This window comes from Apodemus sylvaticus, chromosome 9, assembly GCF_947179515.1.
Source record: "Apodemus sylvaticus chromosome 9, mApoSyl1.1, whole genome shotgun sequence".
NCBI lineage: Eukaryota > Metazoa > Chordata > Mammalia > Rodentia > Muridae > Apodemus > Apodemus sylvaticus.
In genome coordinates, this window is record NC_067480.1 from 6,611,077 (window position 1) to 6,628,475 (window position 17,399).

At 43.0% G+C, this 17,399-nt stretch overlaps 1 protein-coding gene across 1 annotated transcript in view; it reads left to right on the plus strand.

The window, feature by feature from the left end:
* Positions 1-17,399, plus strand: part of Ptprm (protein tyrosine phosphatase receptor type M) — a 525,410-nt gene that overhangs the window by 153,459 nt on the left and 354,552 nt on the right. Inside the window, exon 7 of the mRNA XM_052193354.1 lies at positions 4,128-4,421. Coding sequence (XP_052049314.1) covers positions 4,128-4,421 — 294 coding nt within the window. The remainder of the gene's footprint in view (positions 1-4,127; positions 4,422-17,399) is intronic.

Below are 17,399 nucleotides of genomic sequence, written 5' to 3' on the forward strand. Positions count from 1 at the left end.
AACAAGCTAAGCAGACACGGGCTGTGATGCGGCCGATGGGAAGTTCAGCGGCAGAAAGCACACATGTGTGCACAGTAGGCTGATGGTGGGTGGGCGTCAGGCTTTGAAGGGGAGGACGACAGGGGTGTTCATATCTCCTGAGTTCCTTTTCATACTTTTTATGTGGGACTACACAGCAGGAGCACCCTTCCAAAATTTAAAACTGTAAATGTCATGTCATTTATTTAACCTTCCACCACACCCATATTGAACCAGAATGGCTAGGCACAGCCTCCATCATAGCACTACAGGGGGCTTGGGAATCCTGCGCCCGCATGGTAGAGGCCCTGTCTCCTATTGTTCAGCTTGAGAGAGACAACGCTGGCGTCTCAGTGACTCTATCTTGACAATCAGTCACCCACCGTAGCACTGATGGATGTTCGGCAGAAGGAAGAACACACTAAATATTTACTTGAGTCATATATTTTGCCACCCTGCATTTTTATGCACAGTGAAGTTTGAATTAGACTGCCAGGATGAAATTTTGAGTCGAAGCTTAAGATTCACAGTGGTACTAAAGCTCATCGGCACCACACAGACCGTAATCTGGTGACGGCTCAAGCGAGTCAAGGTGCCTCAGTGTGGAACAGACTTCTTACTGGATGGAATAGCAGGATGCTCCCAGCTGAGGTCCCCTCTTCCTTCTCCTCCTTTCCTTCCTCTCCTTTCTTCTCTCTCCATTCCTCTTCCCCTCCCCCACTGCTCTGTTCTTTACACTTTTCCCTTTCACTCTCCATCACGTGCATTTCTCTGGGATGATCCCTCCCCTTGTCAAAGTTACAGTTGCTGCCCTACTGCCCTGAGATTGACCCACGTGGTGAAGACTTCCTGTTTTGTCCTTCCCATCCATTGTAAATGTGGTGCCAACTTCCCTTGAGAACGTTGATTTATTGGAAGTTACAAGTAAGAAAAGATTCTAGTCTGCCAGGGAGCACACAGGGAGAGGCAATGAATAAGCTCTGGTTCTGTTTCTCACACCACCTCTTCCTGTCTGAGGACAGTGTGGGGTAGGTTCCCTGGATGATTGACAGGATGCACTACCACTCACTGCTTTGCATCTCCGCACTGTGCCAAGGCTGGCAACAGCTGCTGTGGGTGGGCCCTGATGTGATATTTGTCTTTTGTTTATGTCTGTAACCATATTTCCATATAGACAAGTTGCTCAGGCTAGACTTGAACCTGCAATTGGCCAGTTTCTGTGTCTGTAGTAACTGGGATTCAGGCCTTTGTTACCAGATCAGCCACAAATATTGGGGATAAGATACTAGATTCTACTTTAATGATGTTGCATTTTTGAAAAAAAAAAGTTAAATTAAAATAGGTTTAATTCTTATATGAAAGAAAGAAGGTAAATGTCTATTACTTTGCTTAGATTGCGAGCCCCCCTTTTCTCTAGCCATCCCTCTCTCTCCTGTGATTTTTTTTTTTAAAATTCAAATACTGACTTATTTTTCGTGTTTATTTTTTTTTTTTAATTTCTGCCCCAGCTGTTTTTAGTTTCTAGGTGAACTTTCCATTTGATTTACCCATGGGTATCTCTTAGCAATATGGAATTAATTCTGAAAATACTCTCTGGGCAAAAACCATACTGAAGACGTTTTCATTTTAGGATATTCTTACGAATATTTTAGAATATTCGTAAGAATATCCTACCTGAGTGGATGAACCATGACCCCTGTGACCTTGCCCCCAGCTCTGACTTGAATGGGAATTTACGATACTTGTTTTCATCTATAACTTAAGGATAGTTCGCTGCTCTTTCATCCCAGCCTACGTTTTATCATAGATACATCCTTAGCTTAACTTTTTCCTGACTAAAGACAGATGGCTGCACTATTAAAATAATAATAATAAAAAAGTCCCATTGCTCATCTTATTCAAGGAATTGCCTGGTGTTACAAATGATAAGTGAGAACTATTTAAAGCACAAAGCTTCCAGGGAGAAACATTGAGAAAAATATTTTAGTCTGCTTACATCACATTTGTAACAGTGTTCCATCACAGCCATAATCAAAACACACTCAAAGCATGATGTCTTAGTGTGACTTATCCTAACGAGCTATTGTCTAGTCAATGTGGCTTTTGTCACATGGCGGAGAACAAGATACCCCATCTCCACAGAAAGAACAAAGAACTGCTCTGATTTGGAGGTTGGGGGTTCCTGAGATCAACGTGAAGCTGCTATCTCAGGGACAGGCCTCACAAGATGCTAGTTTTCATGTGGTCTCGGTCTGTAGGAAACAAGGTTGCAATCGATTGATCATGCCTGCCCTGTGAGAGGGTAGGGAGGTTGTAGCAAGCAGGTCAGTACATGCTGGTATTTCAGTAGTTGCAGTAAGCAGGTCAGGGAAGAAAAGCACAAACTACCTGTAGAAAACACCCCTGAGCAAAAACCACAAGACCTTGTGGTTTTTCTTGGATGACAATCCATTGAAGTACAAAATATGTAATTTTGTACATGATCTCATCCATCATGTGGAGCACCACTCACAGTGTCAAAGGCCTGCAGAGTTCCTGCATTTGGTGCCTGGAGGGCCATTCAACCAGCAGATAGCTAGTAATATGGGAGATGACTTATAGGTAGGATGACCAGCCTTCTCCCTCTTAGACAAGGATGAGGAAGATAACCTGCCCAGTGCAGGAGACTCTATAGTTACAGGGAGTGTTTGTTATTAGTTTCTTCAACTTGTATTGAGCTGGGTGTAGTTTGATTCAGAGCATCCTTGGCTACTATAGTACTTTTTTTTATACCTTTAGTAAAGCTCATACCAGAAGCAAGCTTATAGACAGCAGTAGTAAACTTTATTATCTGCATCTTTACTCAGATGCACCCACTGTGACACCTTTGGGAGAAACCGAGTCACGTCAGAAATGGATTTCTGAACAGATAAACTATAATTTCTCCCTTGTTGTTAAGATGATTAGGAATATAAACATAAGGACAAGTAGCTTTGAACTCCCTAAGTGCCCAAGGCTAGTCTTGAACTCTTGTTCCTCCTGCCTCCATCAGTTCCAGGGACTGGCATCACAGGCATGCGCCTACTCAGTTTAATGATGTAGAAAACCCACATGCCTTCGATGATGTTGGAAGATTCTCAGTGAGAGGCGGTCAGTGGAATATGTCCTCCTGTTTCAATGACACCTCTCAGGGAATCTTAAGTAGTGATTTTTGAGTCAAGAAAGAAAAACTTTAATGTACAATATTTGTATACATTGTGTTTATTGTGCCCTAGGATGGGTTATGGGCACACTTATTGAACAAGTTAGGTGGGGTTAGTTGTTGCTGTTTGTAGTTTTGTTTGTTTGTTTGGTTGGTTTGGTTTGGTTGTTGTCTTCTAAGACAGCATTACAGTCCGGATTCAGTCAAACCTACTGAAGTCTCCTGAAGTTCCTTCGACTTCTCATCCTCCTGCCTTTAGAGTGCTGGAATTCTAGCACTGAATTCACCACTGCAACCACTGTGTGAAGTGCTGGGAATCGAACCCAGGCCCTCTGACATGTTAGACAGCCTCTCTCCCAATGAGCCGCATCCCCACCTCTTTTTTGTTTTTACCTCAGTGAGACCATGTCTCGTTTTGCCTTGACTGGTTTTGAGCTTTTGATTTCCTCGTAAGCCTCCTTCCAGGTTCCTAAGTCGCTGGGAATACAGATGCTCAACTCAAGTTAGCTCTGCTGTCATTTATTTGTGTTAGATTTACTTTATTGTATCTGTGCTGGTGGTTTTCTTGTATGCACATACATATATCACAGAAGAACAGATGGCCTTAGATCTCCAGATCTCCTGGAACTGGTATTATAGATGGTTGTGAGCAAATCAACGTGAGTAGCAGAAATCAAACCCAGGTCCTCTGTAAGAATAATAAATGTTCTTAACCACTGAGCCATCTCTCTAGCTCCTCCATTAGTTTTAGAGGTAAGGTTTGAACCTTGTTTAAATCATTAACACTATACACATGGGAATTAAAAAGCACAAATTCCTCTCATGAGTTCATCGCTGATTTTCTAATATCTTCTACTCTGGTATCATGGATGTGTGTTTAACTCTTTATCAGCTGAATACAAAGCAAAGGTCTCTGGTTTGCTTTCAGAGCCACCAGTTCCTATCGCCCCACCTCAGCTTGCCTCTGTCGGAGCGACCTATCTGTGGATACAGCTCAACGCCAACTCCATCAATGGGGATGGACCCATTGTGGCCCGTGAGGTCGAGTACTGCACAGCCAGTGGGAGCTGGAATGATCGGCAGCCGGTGGATTCTACCAGTTACAAGATTGGGCACCTTGACCCAGACACAGAGTATGAGATCAGTGTACTTCTCACCAGGCCGGGGGAAGGCGGCACTGGATCTCCTGGGCCAGCTCTGAGAACGAGAACAAAGTGTGCTGGTGAGTACCAGGCGGTATTCCGCTGACATCTCGGTCTCTCACCGTGTTACTGTTTCGCATCCCACAGTTGGAGCACAAGCTTTCTACAACTCTGCTTTTGTACTCCATGTGAGGATAAAAATACCCCTAAAGGTGAATTATAGGTTAAACTGAGCATTAGAGCCCATGACCTCAAGACCTGCCCTCTCTCAACTTGCCTCTGCTGCTCTTCCTCTTCCGATCTTACATCCTGCTCTGGGTACTACGTGACTGATACTGGAATGGCCCCTAAGGCTCACAGAGGCTGGCTACTTCAACGATGGTTGCTAATGGGTCAGACACTTCTTCCTGTCCCTCAAGTTTGTTTGCAGCTAATGTGTTCATCACCCAAGAGCATTGCTGTGGAATGACAGATTCTCTCATAGAGTTTGAAAGCTGTCTTTACTGATGGGTATGTGAGGCAGGGCTGCTGGCCAGGAAGTCTGTTTGTAACATAAAGAGTGATTTATAGCCTGTATGCAGTCTCTGGGCTCTTGGATTACAAAGTATTAATTGTGTCAAAACCATTATGCAAGTTACAAAGAATAAGGTTGATGGACAGCAAAATGTAGTGTTTATGAAAATCAGAAGGGAGAAATTCTTACAACGCAGAGTTGGTTTTGAGTGATGGGTGTCTGGGAGGAAGGGAAATGCTTATTGAGCTCTCCCAGTGCGTTCTCACTGTGGACATGGTTGGATGTCACACAAGGCTTTGGGTGGATGGCACACCGAGAGGAGGAGAGCCCGTGAACGTCGATGGGGTTACTTAACGTTTTAGATCGTGTCAGTTAGTAAGACAGTATTACCCAAGGAAAGGTACTCCCGGTACTCCGGTACAGAGGCAGGCAGATTTATGATTTCAATGCCAGCGTGGTCTACAGATTGGGTTCCAGGACAGCCAGGACTACACAGAGAAACCCTGTCTCAAAACACAGAAACAAACTGACAGTATAAATTTCCAAAGGCTGGTGGGCACTTTCATGGGATTCCACAGTGAAAGAGTCAAAAAGCTTTGGATCTCAAGTATTCAGATAAAAATTATATCAATGGTAAATATGTGTAAACTTTTTTCTGCTCATCAGTGCCTCAACAGTAGTATATAACAGCTATTTGCATAGCATTTATATTACATTAAATATTATGCATGATGAAAAGGGGTTATCAAGTAATCTAAGGATCATCTGTGGACTTTCTTATCTCTGGGGATCCTAGAGACAGGTGGTCCCACAAAAGCCCACTGGAGACCATATCATCTGACTGTTTGACAATAGTAGAAACTAATAATGTGTGTATGTGCGTGCAGTTGTATGGGTACATAGCTGAATGTGTTTACAGTTAAATGTATATAGTGTGTATACACAGTTGTGTGTATACAGTTGAGTGTATACAGTATGCATGCATTGTTGGAGTATGCAACTGTATATATATGCAGTTATGTGTATATGTACACAGTTGTGTACATAGGCAGTTATGTGTATATGTAATTGTGTGTGTATGTATAGAGTTGTGAGTGTAGTTTATATGGGTATGAGGGTGTGTATGTGTTTGTGCACACATAAAGTTAGTCTTGGATATCCTCCCTCAGAAGTTTTCCATCCTTTGTCTTGAGACAGTATCTCTCACTGGGTCCTGGGTCTCACCAACTAGGGCAGGCTAGCAGGCTAGTGATCCACAGATACTCTTCTTCTCTGCTTCCCTGTCTCTGGGATTACAAGTCCTCTTCGCCATGGCTGTTTCCTGAAGTGGGTGTGGAGACCAAGCCTGGGGTGTCAGGCTTGTGCAGCAAGCATTTACCAAACGAGCTGTCTCCTCGGTCCCTTGCAGCCCTGAGCTTTAACAGCTGCACCTATTTTGATTTTTGCTTACAAGTTGGATAATCCTAATTGTATAATGGCAGCAATCATGGGATTTTTTTTTCTTTAAAAATTAAAGGCAGGGAAAAAATTAAAGGCAGAGCACTTTTAATGCCAGTACTCAGGAGAGAGGTGGAGGTAAGCAGACTTCCAGGAATCTGAGAACAGCAAAGGTAAGCAGACTTCCAGGAGTCTGAGAACAGCAGAGGTAAGCAGACTTCCAGGAGTCTGAGAACAGCCTCTTGTACAGAGTAAATTCCATCCAGACAGGGGTACACAGTGAGACCCTGTCTCAGAAAAGAAAAGGAAAAAGGAAGGATTTGTATTATGCAACAGAACAGGTATATTTCTCTTCCTAGGGTCTGAGCCATGGGTGCCATGTTGGCCCTGCTTTAGTGGGCTCTGCATCAGGATGCTTTGTAGAACTTGTAACCACCCAACCCCTTCCAGCACCTGTGCTGAGGGAGGATCTGTTTCTTCATATTGGTGCCTCTTCCAGCTTGGCCATTGGTTCCAGGAGTTTCCTAATTCTCCCCCATCCCTGTCACTTCCTCTAGTAAATTATTTTACTTTTGTGAAATGCCCATCAAATCATGTGCCATTAAGGAAATATTAGCTTCATATAGCATGGATGATGTCAGGGTTTTGGCAGTCCAAATGATAATATTTTAACAATTCATAGAAATGTTGATGTGATTTACATTTGTATAATATTTCACATTCCATAATTTTTAATGATTTTTAACTGAAATAGAATTATATCACACCCCTCCCCTTTCTTCCTCCGATGGTCCTCCCTCAAACTTATCCCATGCCCTGCCCATTCTTAAACTGAAAGTCTCTTTCAACTTAAGTTGAGATGTATGTATATCCACTAATATATATTATATACATATATGTCTATAGGTATATATGGCATAGATATAATTGTAGTATACTTCTAAGCATAAACTACTAGGTCCATTTTTGTTATAGAGTTTCTATGGTTTTGGATTGCCCACTCTGCAATGGATAACCAACCTGGGTCACATCCCTAAGGGAAGCTAATTCTCCTTTTCCCAACAGTCACTAGTTTCTTGTTCTAGGTTCTTTTTGTAGGAGTGAGACTCCATGGAAATTTCCTCCTTCTGCATTAGCTCATCCATTGGTATGGCCATGGTGCCCATTCTGTCTGTGCAGCCATTTCCGGGAGAGAATGATTAATGGCCAACTGCTTTGTATTCTGGCTCCTACCATTTCCCATACTCTGTTCCAGAACATTCCCTCACTATAGATCAGGAACCGTAATAGAGATGTATCCGTTGGGGTTCCCCACCAACCCATGGATCTCTGCATTGCACCCAGAGTTGTAGTTTTCTGTGGCCATGCCATTTGCTGTGATGAGAGGCTTCTTTGACAAAAGGCAGTAGCTATTCTTATCTGTGGGTACAAGGATAAGATTCAAAATATAGTAAAGAATCATGTTTGTCTAGCAATGTGCTAGTAGTAAATTATTCGCCAAAGCCTCCCATGACCTCACTAGACCAAGAGGTTCCCAGTACCAGGCCTCTTTTGCCACCTGTTAGGTGAGTCCTAAGTCCATTTGGTCTGCGGTTGCTTGTCACTGACTTATGAGTGACTAGTGTTGCACCTTTATAAATATCTTGTCACACTGGTAATTGTTGTGGTCACAAGTGCCACACACACTAGGGCTGTAAGTGTCACACACACAGTAGAGCTGTTTAATTGTCCCTCCCTTGGCACCTTACATAGTGTTTCCTGGAAGCCTGAAAACTGAGCCGTTGGAAAGGAACTCCTGGTCTCATCCAGCTGGAGTCCTCCAGGTCATGTGGTCTAAGTGTGTGATGTCTTTAGCGATAGAGTCTCAACCTCCTCCCCTGAGAGGCAAACAGGGGCTACATTGATAATCTTTATTGTTTTAGGAGTCACGTAGACTACCATGACCAGCTATTTAAAAGTAGAAAATGGAAAGATATCATGTGTTCATAGATTGGTGAAACTAAGATTATGAATGAAAATGACCATCCCACCAGAGACAATTTGCAGATTTAATGCAATCTTAGTCAAAATACTCATAATGTTCTTCACAGGGATAGAAAACAAAACATCCTAAAGTTCTTATGGAACCAAAATAGATCCCGAATAGACAAAGCGATATGAATCAAAAAAAAAAGTAATACTGGAGGGATTGCTATTCCAGATTTAAGGGAATATTGTAGAACTTTAATAGTGAAATCAACATGGTATGAGCAGCACGTAAAGAGACAGGTAAATCAGAGGAATTAAATAGAAAATCCAAACACAAGTACTCATACTGTGGCCATTTGATAATTGTCAAAGGTAAAAACCACTGGAGGATGCACAGCGCCTCCAGCAAGTGGAGCTGGGGAAACTAGAGGTGTGAGATTAGACACACGTGGCGGAGGGCTGCTATACAGAACATATAAAACAACTCAAAGTCAGGGAAACCAATGACCCAATTTTAAAATATAAATGCTGGACTGGGACTAGGGATCTAACTAGAATGCCCCACCAAGGAAATAAAGCTGGCTAAGAGTGACATCCGGAAGTGCTTGTCATCATTGCGCATCAGGGAGAAGTGAAGCAAACAATGTGGAGATTTTATTTCACCTCAGTCAGAATGGCTAAGATCACAAAACTACTACCAATAAACGGATGTGGGGAATGAAGGCCCTCATTCACTATTGGTGGGAAAGAAACTAGAAGCAGCCACTGAGGACTCAGTGCAGAGAACCCTCCGGATGCCAAAAGAAAACTACCATGTGACCAGCTACACCACCTTGAGGCCCAACATCCTACGCCACAGATACTAGCTCAAAGACATGTTTGTTGTTGCTCTGTGTATGCGTGCTAAGAGATGGAAGTGATCTAAGTGTCCTCTGACAGAGGAATGGATAATGAGCGTGTACACACATGGAATACTATCCACCTGAAACTGGATGTAAGCAGACAGAATTTGCATGTAAATGTTTGGAGCTAGAAATCATCCTATTGCATGAGGTAACACGAACCAATAAAGACAAACGTCACATGTTCTCTCCCCCGCAGTTCCTAGCTCCAGATCTCAGATGGGGGGGGGGGTGACATACAACATGGAGTGACCGCAGAAACCAGGAACCATGGGAAGGAAGGCTTTAGAGAGGAACAACAGGATACATGTAATATGATGTGGAAACTATCAGGCTATCTAACTGGGGAGGAGACAAGAGGTCAGTCAGTAAGAGAAGGCAGGACAGGGTTTGATAAACCCTCAAGGAATCTGTTTTATATTTGCTGATACCATTTCTCAAAACCAGGCTTGCTTTCTGTCTGTGTCTTGTTATGTCTGTGTCTTGTGCAGTATCCAGAGTGGACCCCCAGTTCCTCATGTGTGGATTCAGAATCCCCCACGAGGGCTCCCTGTCCACCTCCAAGTATGCTATGTAAGGGATAACTTGAGCACTGTCTTAAACAGATGTGTTTGGAGCACACGATATATCCTTTCCCTCTCCTTGAGATGGGAGAGGGAACCCAATCTGCTCACGCCCATCACAGCCTGACCCACTAAGCAGCCCAGGTCCTGTCTTTTTTACCCCCCTCTTGGTATTGAACCAGAACATTCAGCTATTGACACATCTCTCTGTGTGTTTCCTCTAACTATAATGCATGCGTATATTTTGAGGAAGCCTTTTAATAGCTCTGTGGGGTGTGTAAGACACGGTGTCTCTTACAATAGATTGACATTCCCTCTGAGGAAATGAAAACCCATTTTCAACTGGGATTTGCACGCTAACACAGGTCCCGAAAAGAATCAATCCACAGCTGAGCAAGGAAGTCTAATAACAAGCAAACCTCGTCTGCTCTGCTTCCCCCAAACCCCCACACGCAAAGTGCCTGGCGTGTGCTCCTAGTGTGTCAAGCACTGACAGAGAATGTTTTTGAAAAGGCTGCAATTGAGAGAGTCGACCTTAGAAAATGGAAGGAAGTGTGTTAGGTGAGGGAGTTGAAGTTAGAAATGAGAGAGGAGGCATGTTAGGTGGGTGAAGAAATTGAAGTCATGAGACTCTTTGCTGTAAGAAGCAAGACAGCTCACCCTTTCTTGACCTGAGGCTTTTGAGCAAATGTACAATTTAGACTGGTGAAGCCTTTGGTGATCCTCATGACATCTCAGAAAAGAGACCAAGGGGAGAAGACTGCTGTCTCAATTACAGACTGAGAGCTTAGCGTGGGTCCTCTGTGGCAGCCACATGCTTGCGAGCACTTAATAGCATTTATAAAAAGAGAGTCAGGGACCCTCTAAGACCATGAGCTCTGCAGCCTTCCCCAGCAGTCCATGGAGATACCTTGGAACAGCCTCAGGATGAAGCTGCCTGAGAACTGGAAGAGGCAGACAGACATTTGTTTGCATGGTTGAAATAGGGAAGAATATCAGTGTGGAAACACAAATGTAGAACAAGCTTATATGAAGAGGTACTGGGCACATGGCTGAAATGCTCACGGACCTTCAATACCATCTGCACTGTGTGTATGTAAACCATGCCTGCAGGCTTCTACCTGTCTGTCCATCACTCCTCTCTCAAAAATTAACTCTATATAATATATATGTAAATTATATAGATGCATATATGTATATGTATATATGTATATTGTGTGTATATTATACATGTATACATATACACATATATACATATATGTATGTATGCATATTATACATATACATATGTATAATATATGTATATTATATATACATAGTAATATACATACATATATATTATATATATAATCTTTGATTGTATCAGGAAAGCAAAACACTGTTATTACAGAGGTTGATGACATTTGATACAGAATGGAATGGGCACCCAATAATCACTGTTTATTTCTAATCCATGCATCTTCAAAGACACAGAGCAAAGGCACTGATGCCCAGGGCAGAGCATCCACAATCCAGAACCTTGGATGATGGCAGAGAAAGGATAAAAAGATGAGGTACTTTACACAGTGGGCTGGGTCTGTGTCATGGGGAGTCTCTTAGGGGTGGCTTGTTTATCTAGAACCTGACATTGTAGAGTGTGATTCCCAGCATTCAACAGGACAGAGCTGGCCTGACTTGAAGACCCAACCAAACTGAAGATCCTACAGATTGTCTATTTGTTGCTCTCTGTCTTGGGAAGCGACCCATCACCTATTTTGACCCTGAAGCTCTTCTGATGTCATTTTAATTTTATCCTTGCCCAAGAGCTTCTCAGTCATGCTTGTCAAGCTCTGAGTCCTCGTAGACGTATGTAGTGACCTTCCAAAGGCTTGAGGTATGGCTGCCACAGTTATATTTTATTATGACCTCATGGATAGCTATCGATCGAAGGCTGTCTCTTACTCTGCGGTTTGCTATCTGAATTTTATGTCAGCACACCACTTTGTAATGACCTCACAGTATGAGTAGACCTCCAACTACAGCCAACTTTACCTGTTGTCATCTGCCTGTATCTGAACTGGCAGCTCTACAGCTGGACCTATAGTCACAGGGTTCTGCAGCTGGACCTATAGTCACAGGAATGCCCATGCTCTCTATGCAGCATCAAAGCAAATGGATAACCATATCCTGTTACCTATATCCTATAGTGAAACTGCACAGCCCTTGCCTTGAGATGAAGAGCAAGTGCATAGAGCAGAGCTGTAACTATAGCAACCAGTCAATCGGAGTGCACTGCTATCTTAACCATCTAACTTTTCTGTATCTGTGACACTGGACATTGAGCATTGGGCTTCACACACACTTGGTAAATCTTTATCACTCAGCTCTATGCCCCATTCCCTTTTTATCTTCTGTCTTGATGCATGGTTCTATTAGGGTTGCCTAGAGTTGAGTATTACATTTGTGAACAACATCTCTCCTCATGGAAAAAATCATTCACTTTAGCTAATCTGTGTGTTTCAGTGTCTGTGCTATGTTGATCTCTGTTCTACCATGTCCTGGTGACAGTCATGAAGCTGTATTTAGCTTGATCCCCACCTCTGTCCCCCCCTTCTTCTGCATGGCTTATGGATTCATTGTCATCACTGGGTCAGATCTCTGCACAGGTCATCTGTACCATCTCCCCAGAGTGTTGGCCTTTTATAGTTCTGACAGTTACTTCCAAGTGCAGACATAGGCTCTCCACAGGAGCATGTCCAGTCCCTCAGTCCCTCTCTTCCCACTCACTGTTTTATCCCCACACAGGGACACCAACACCTGACCCAGTGGTTCAGCAATGTGTGTTAAGATCAGAGTATCTCCTTAACTATAAGGTCCTTTAAGAATAGTACAGTGTCCTACCTATAGGAGTTACATCTTCAAAGACAAGCAAGAGCTGGCTTCGTGGTAATTTTCTGCTGGAAACAGTAAAATGGCTGTTGTCTTTAGAGCACAGCAGCCAGTGTGGGTGTTTCATTTGAAGGTGTCACTGTTTACATATCCTAGTTATTGGCTAACTGTGGCTAAGTGACTTGCTAAAATCTCACCCCAGAAGTTAAGGAATGGTGATCAACTAACAAAGCAACAATGATAATTGGTGAGATGGAAGAAAGCTGAACTTGTATCCTTAGAATATGGATATATACTTCCATATATATATATACATATATATATATATATACTAAGGATTTAAAATTATATAATTATAACTTTAAAAGTCACTCCTATTTATTTAAGTGTCAGGCATTGTGCCAAGCACAGAGAGTAGAGATTTCCAATATTCAGTTTATGTTTTGGAATTACTGGAGGAATGGCATACATGTATGCACAGTCAATCGAAGTGTAGTTAAGTGCGGCACCAGGTAGTGATAACTGCTGTAGGGAGAGGAAGGGGCCATTTTCCTTCTTCATGGCAGTAAACTGCAGAAGACAAGATGCTTGCCGTCTTAACTGGGTCTGATGTCCACTCCAGTCCTGTCAGGTTGAGTCCATCCGTCTAAGCTCTAAGACTGCTTTTCTTCATACTGAAGCTTGCTCATGTGAAGTCCTCGACAACGTCCCAGAACAGCCTCTGAGACCCCTCCCCCATCCTGTGTTCCATCTCTAGCTCACCAGTCTCCAGATGCTCATGCAAGAGGAATCCTGAAGAATTTGTCCTTTTCCTAAGTCTTATCCAGTTAGCACAGGACCCAGCTTCAGCTGCCCTAACACAGAGTTTTCTTTCTTTCAGATCCTCTGATCATTTTGGGTTATTTATGGTTTTCTTTCCTCCTCGATTTTTTTTTTTTAATGAAGTCTTCCCAAGTTGTTAAGAACTGACTTTGTCTTTTAGTCATGTTAATAACTCTCAGTTTAAAAGTATAACTCCGCGACTTAGATAAATATCAACGAGTCAAGCACATAGCGCTGTCTGAGTTGAGTTGAAACACAGATAAGTGTGCTGGAAGGTCTGGGGCAATGTGAGAGGTGGCCCTGCAGCCGGGCTCCTTGCAGAGAGTTCTCAAGAGGAGAGTGTTTCTTATCTGATAAATCTGTTATTTCACACTAGTAAGGGGAGTTTTCATGCTTCCTTGCATTAATATACATGTATGGTTTTTTTTTTCTTTTAAAGACTTTGCTCATGTTTTTATATAATTGCAATGAGAACCTTTTAACTTGTTACCCTGAAATTCATTCCTTTGGTAAGATAGTATATAGCTTAACTACACACATGCTGGTCAGTTACCCGAAGCATTAAGCAGGCCAACCTTTGGAGCCCTTTGCCTGGGCCTGCAGGAAGCTAGTGTGCAGCCTTCAGCACTGGACAGCCTGGCCCCTCCCCTGACCCCTCCCGTGGCCCCCTCCCCTGGCCCCTCCCCTGCTTTTCCCTTGGCGGCTGTCCTGTGGTACCTGAATACCTCTGGGTTTATTTGTGTACTTGTTTTGTGTCCTTGACTTGACTTCTGAAGAACAAGCCACAAGCCAGTGGGCGGAGTCCCTTCAGGGTAGGGCTCAGCATTCTGACCCTGGGAATTTTGCTTTACTCCAACTTAAGATCCCAGGGGCCTATTTTATGGACCTTCAATGTACCTGTGTGTTGGCACGTTCCGCCCCCCACCCCGACCCCCACTGGACCTTCTCTAAATGTCATGAGGTTTGGTAGCGCTAGTTTTGAGTACCATTTCCTGTGTTTTCCTGACACTGGAGCGACTCTTATGTGAATACACACAATGGGAACTGCATAATGGAAATGAACAACATTGGGTTTAGCGGAGAATGTTAACAAAATTCAAGCATCTCTTTGCTGTAATTCTTCTCACGGCCTTTCTGTTTGCATCTGCCCATCGTCCTTAGTCCTTCCGTGGGGGAGAAAAACTGATCTTCAGTCAAGCCCCTAAAAAGAAAAAAATAGATTTGTTTTCCCCTAAATGAAGAATAGCTGGATTGCTTGTCTATGATCAGCTGTCACTCGCATTACAGTATGTACTAGGGCTTGTACACCTGACCTCTAGAATGTGGGGGCAGGTAATAGCTGATTTAATTATGACCGTTACATGGGACAGAGGCCAATGACCTAGTTGAACAGAAAATAATTTATTTTTAATTTAAGTTTATTTACCAGGGGGAAAAAATTAAAGGTATTCTAATTCTTAAATGGTTCTGCCAAAGGGCAACATGTTTTTAATGTGTTTGTAACACATTAAACCATTAAGAACCTTTTTAAACAATCAACGTTAAAAGAGCGTTAGAAGGAACAACTCTATTAGAATGCAGATGTAAAGCCTTTTTGCTTTAGATGGCATCCCACTGTGTATGCAGGTCAGGACAGGATTCACTATGTGATGCTTGGTGGACCAGAACTTTCTTTACAGCTGTTGCTGCCCCAAACACAAACACATATAAGGCACACTTTAGTGATTTGGTGTTTTCTTGTTCCTGCACCCAGAGGCCATGTCCATGCAGAAGTAGGATGGGCCAACCTTAGAGATTCTTAGAGAGCTTTAGGAGCTCCTTGAGCAAGTGTAGACAGACAGATGGTCATTCTTGGAGTTACTACTGTTGGCTCTCAGAAGGCCAGGTCAGTTTTCTGCAGGGTCCATAGACCCCTTGCCTCTGCAAAAGAAGCACAGTACACCACTGCTGAGTTTCCTCTGTGCTGGTCTTGAAGCCTCAGAAAACTGTTTCTTGCATAGTTTAGAATGAACTGAGGGATTAGAGTGGGTAGCCTGGGATGGAGCCTCTGTGATGGGTAGTCTGACACTGGAGAAAATCACAGAACAATTTCAGGCTGTGCTTGATATGTCGGACAGAGCTTCTTGTCTAGATGTCTTGTGGTGGTTAGGTTCTACCAGCCTCCTAGGAAACCTTCTTCACTGAGGAACTACCACAGTATGATGACTATGGGCCGAGGACTAGTGGGATGTTTGAGAGTGGTTCCATTTTCTGCAGTAATGTTTTCTGGAAAAAGAAGACATAATATAGCCTGAAAGTCAGTCAGCTTTTGGTCCCAGTGATATCACTGTGATGATCCACTTTATGTAGGAAAGGTTGATTTGGGCTCCTGATTTTTGAAGACTGTGATTGGTTGGCCTTTGATGTCAGACCTGCAGCATCATAATGTTTAGTCCAGAGAATAACAACATAAGATAGCATCACTTTCAGTTTCAGATGAGTAGCTTTATGAAGCCTGTAACAAGAAAAGATTAAAGAGCCAATGACGGGCTGGAGAGATGGCTCAGTGGTTAAGAGCACTGGCTGTTCTTCCAGAGGTCCTGAGTTCAATTCCCAGCAATCACATGGTAGCCTAAAACCATCTGAAATAGAATCTGATGTCCTCTTCTGGTATGTCTGAAGAGAGCTACAGTGTACTCACATATAATAAAAATAAATAAACAAACAAACAAATAAATAAATAAACCAGTGACAAGGAGAAGGCTGATAGAAACAGATGATGAATTTACAACATTATCAAGTCAGAGAGAGTCAACCATCATGTTGACATTGTGACTGTGAGCTTGGCCATCAGAGAGTGTCAGCCATCAAGCTTACATTGTGTTTGTGAGCCTGGCCATCAGAAGCCACTGGTCTCCTGTTCCCACAGTGTGAAAATTTCATTTCTCAGGATGAATACAATAATCTCTGTTGGGAACGCTTTAGCCTCTAACTCTTTTCAGTGATGCAGTGTTTTAAAAGCCCTTAGCTATTTGCTGTTTTGCTGTCCCCCTGTCACAGAGGTAGGGGGATGGCTTGGTTCAGGACAAGCAGTTTTGAGGACACTTGAAATCAACATGTTGGAGTCTAGGACAGGAGAGCCCTCTTTATTTCAGAGTTCACTTTCAACAAGACCAAACAGTACATGATGGCTTACTAGTATATTTTATTCCAGAGAACATGGTGCATTGTGAGTAGTTCACAATGGATGGTGAGGGAGAAACAACCAGACAGTGGCAGGAAGGCGTGTCTGATTTCCTTCTACTAAATCTCCCTGTCAGGGTTCCACTAACCCCGCGGTAACCTTCGGCTGGGGACCAAACCTTGAGCACATGAAGCACTGGTAACTGTTTCAGATCTAAACTATAGTGACATCCTTGAAATAATTTCGCCTTTGGGAACCTGGGCTATCTAAATCATACCTAAATTATCTGGATATTTAGCAAGAAAAGAATAGGTAACAAAATGGTTCATTTTTGAATTAGAGCAGATGCTTTAGTTGATCCTAAGAGTTTCACTGCATTTGGCTTCCACATATAATCATCTTTGCTGCACACTTGTGTTTTTGGTGGGACTTGGAACATAATTCACCATTAAGAGTTATCACAGAGGCTTTTTATTCTGCCACTACCTTTGTGAACATCTAAAAAGGACAGCGTTCTGCTGGGGGACTGTCATTTGTCTTGGGGTTGTCTTGACATGAGTGCTGCTTCTGACTTAACAGCTGAAATCCTCAACAAATTATCTCCCCAGTCCTAAACCTTTTCCCTGTTACTTCTAGTCAACCTTGTACCAATAGTAAGTGCTCCTGTCAAGAACGGGGCAATTACTTGCTGAAGCATGGGAACTGCTTGGCAGTGTACCCTAGTAACCTAGTGTGCCCTGCATAGACCTGGCCCAAACTCTCATCCATAGATAAAACTGGCACGTGCTGTGACTGAAGTCACATGCTGGTAAAGCCTTTAA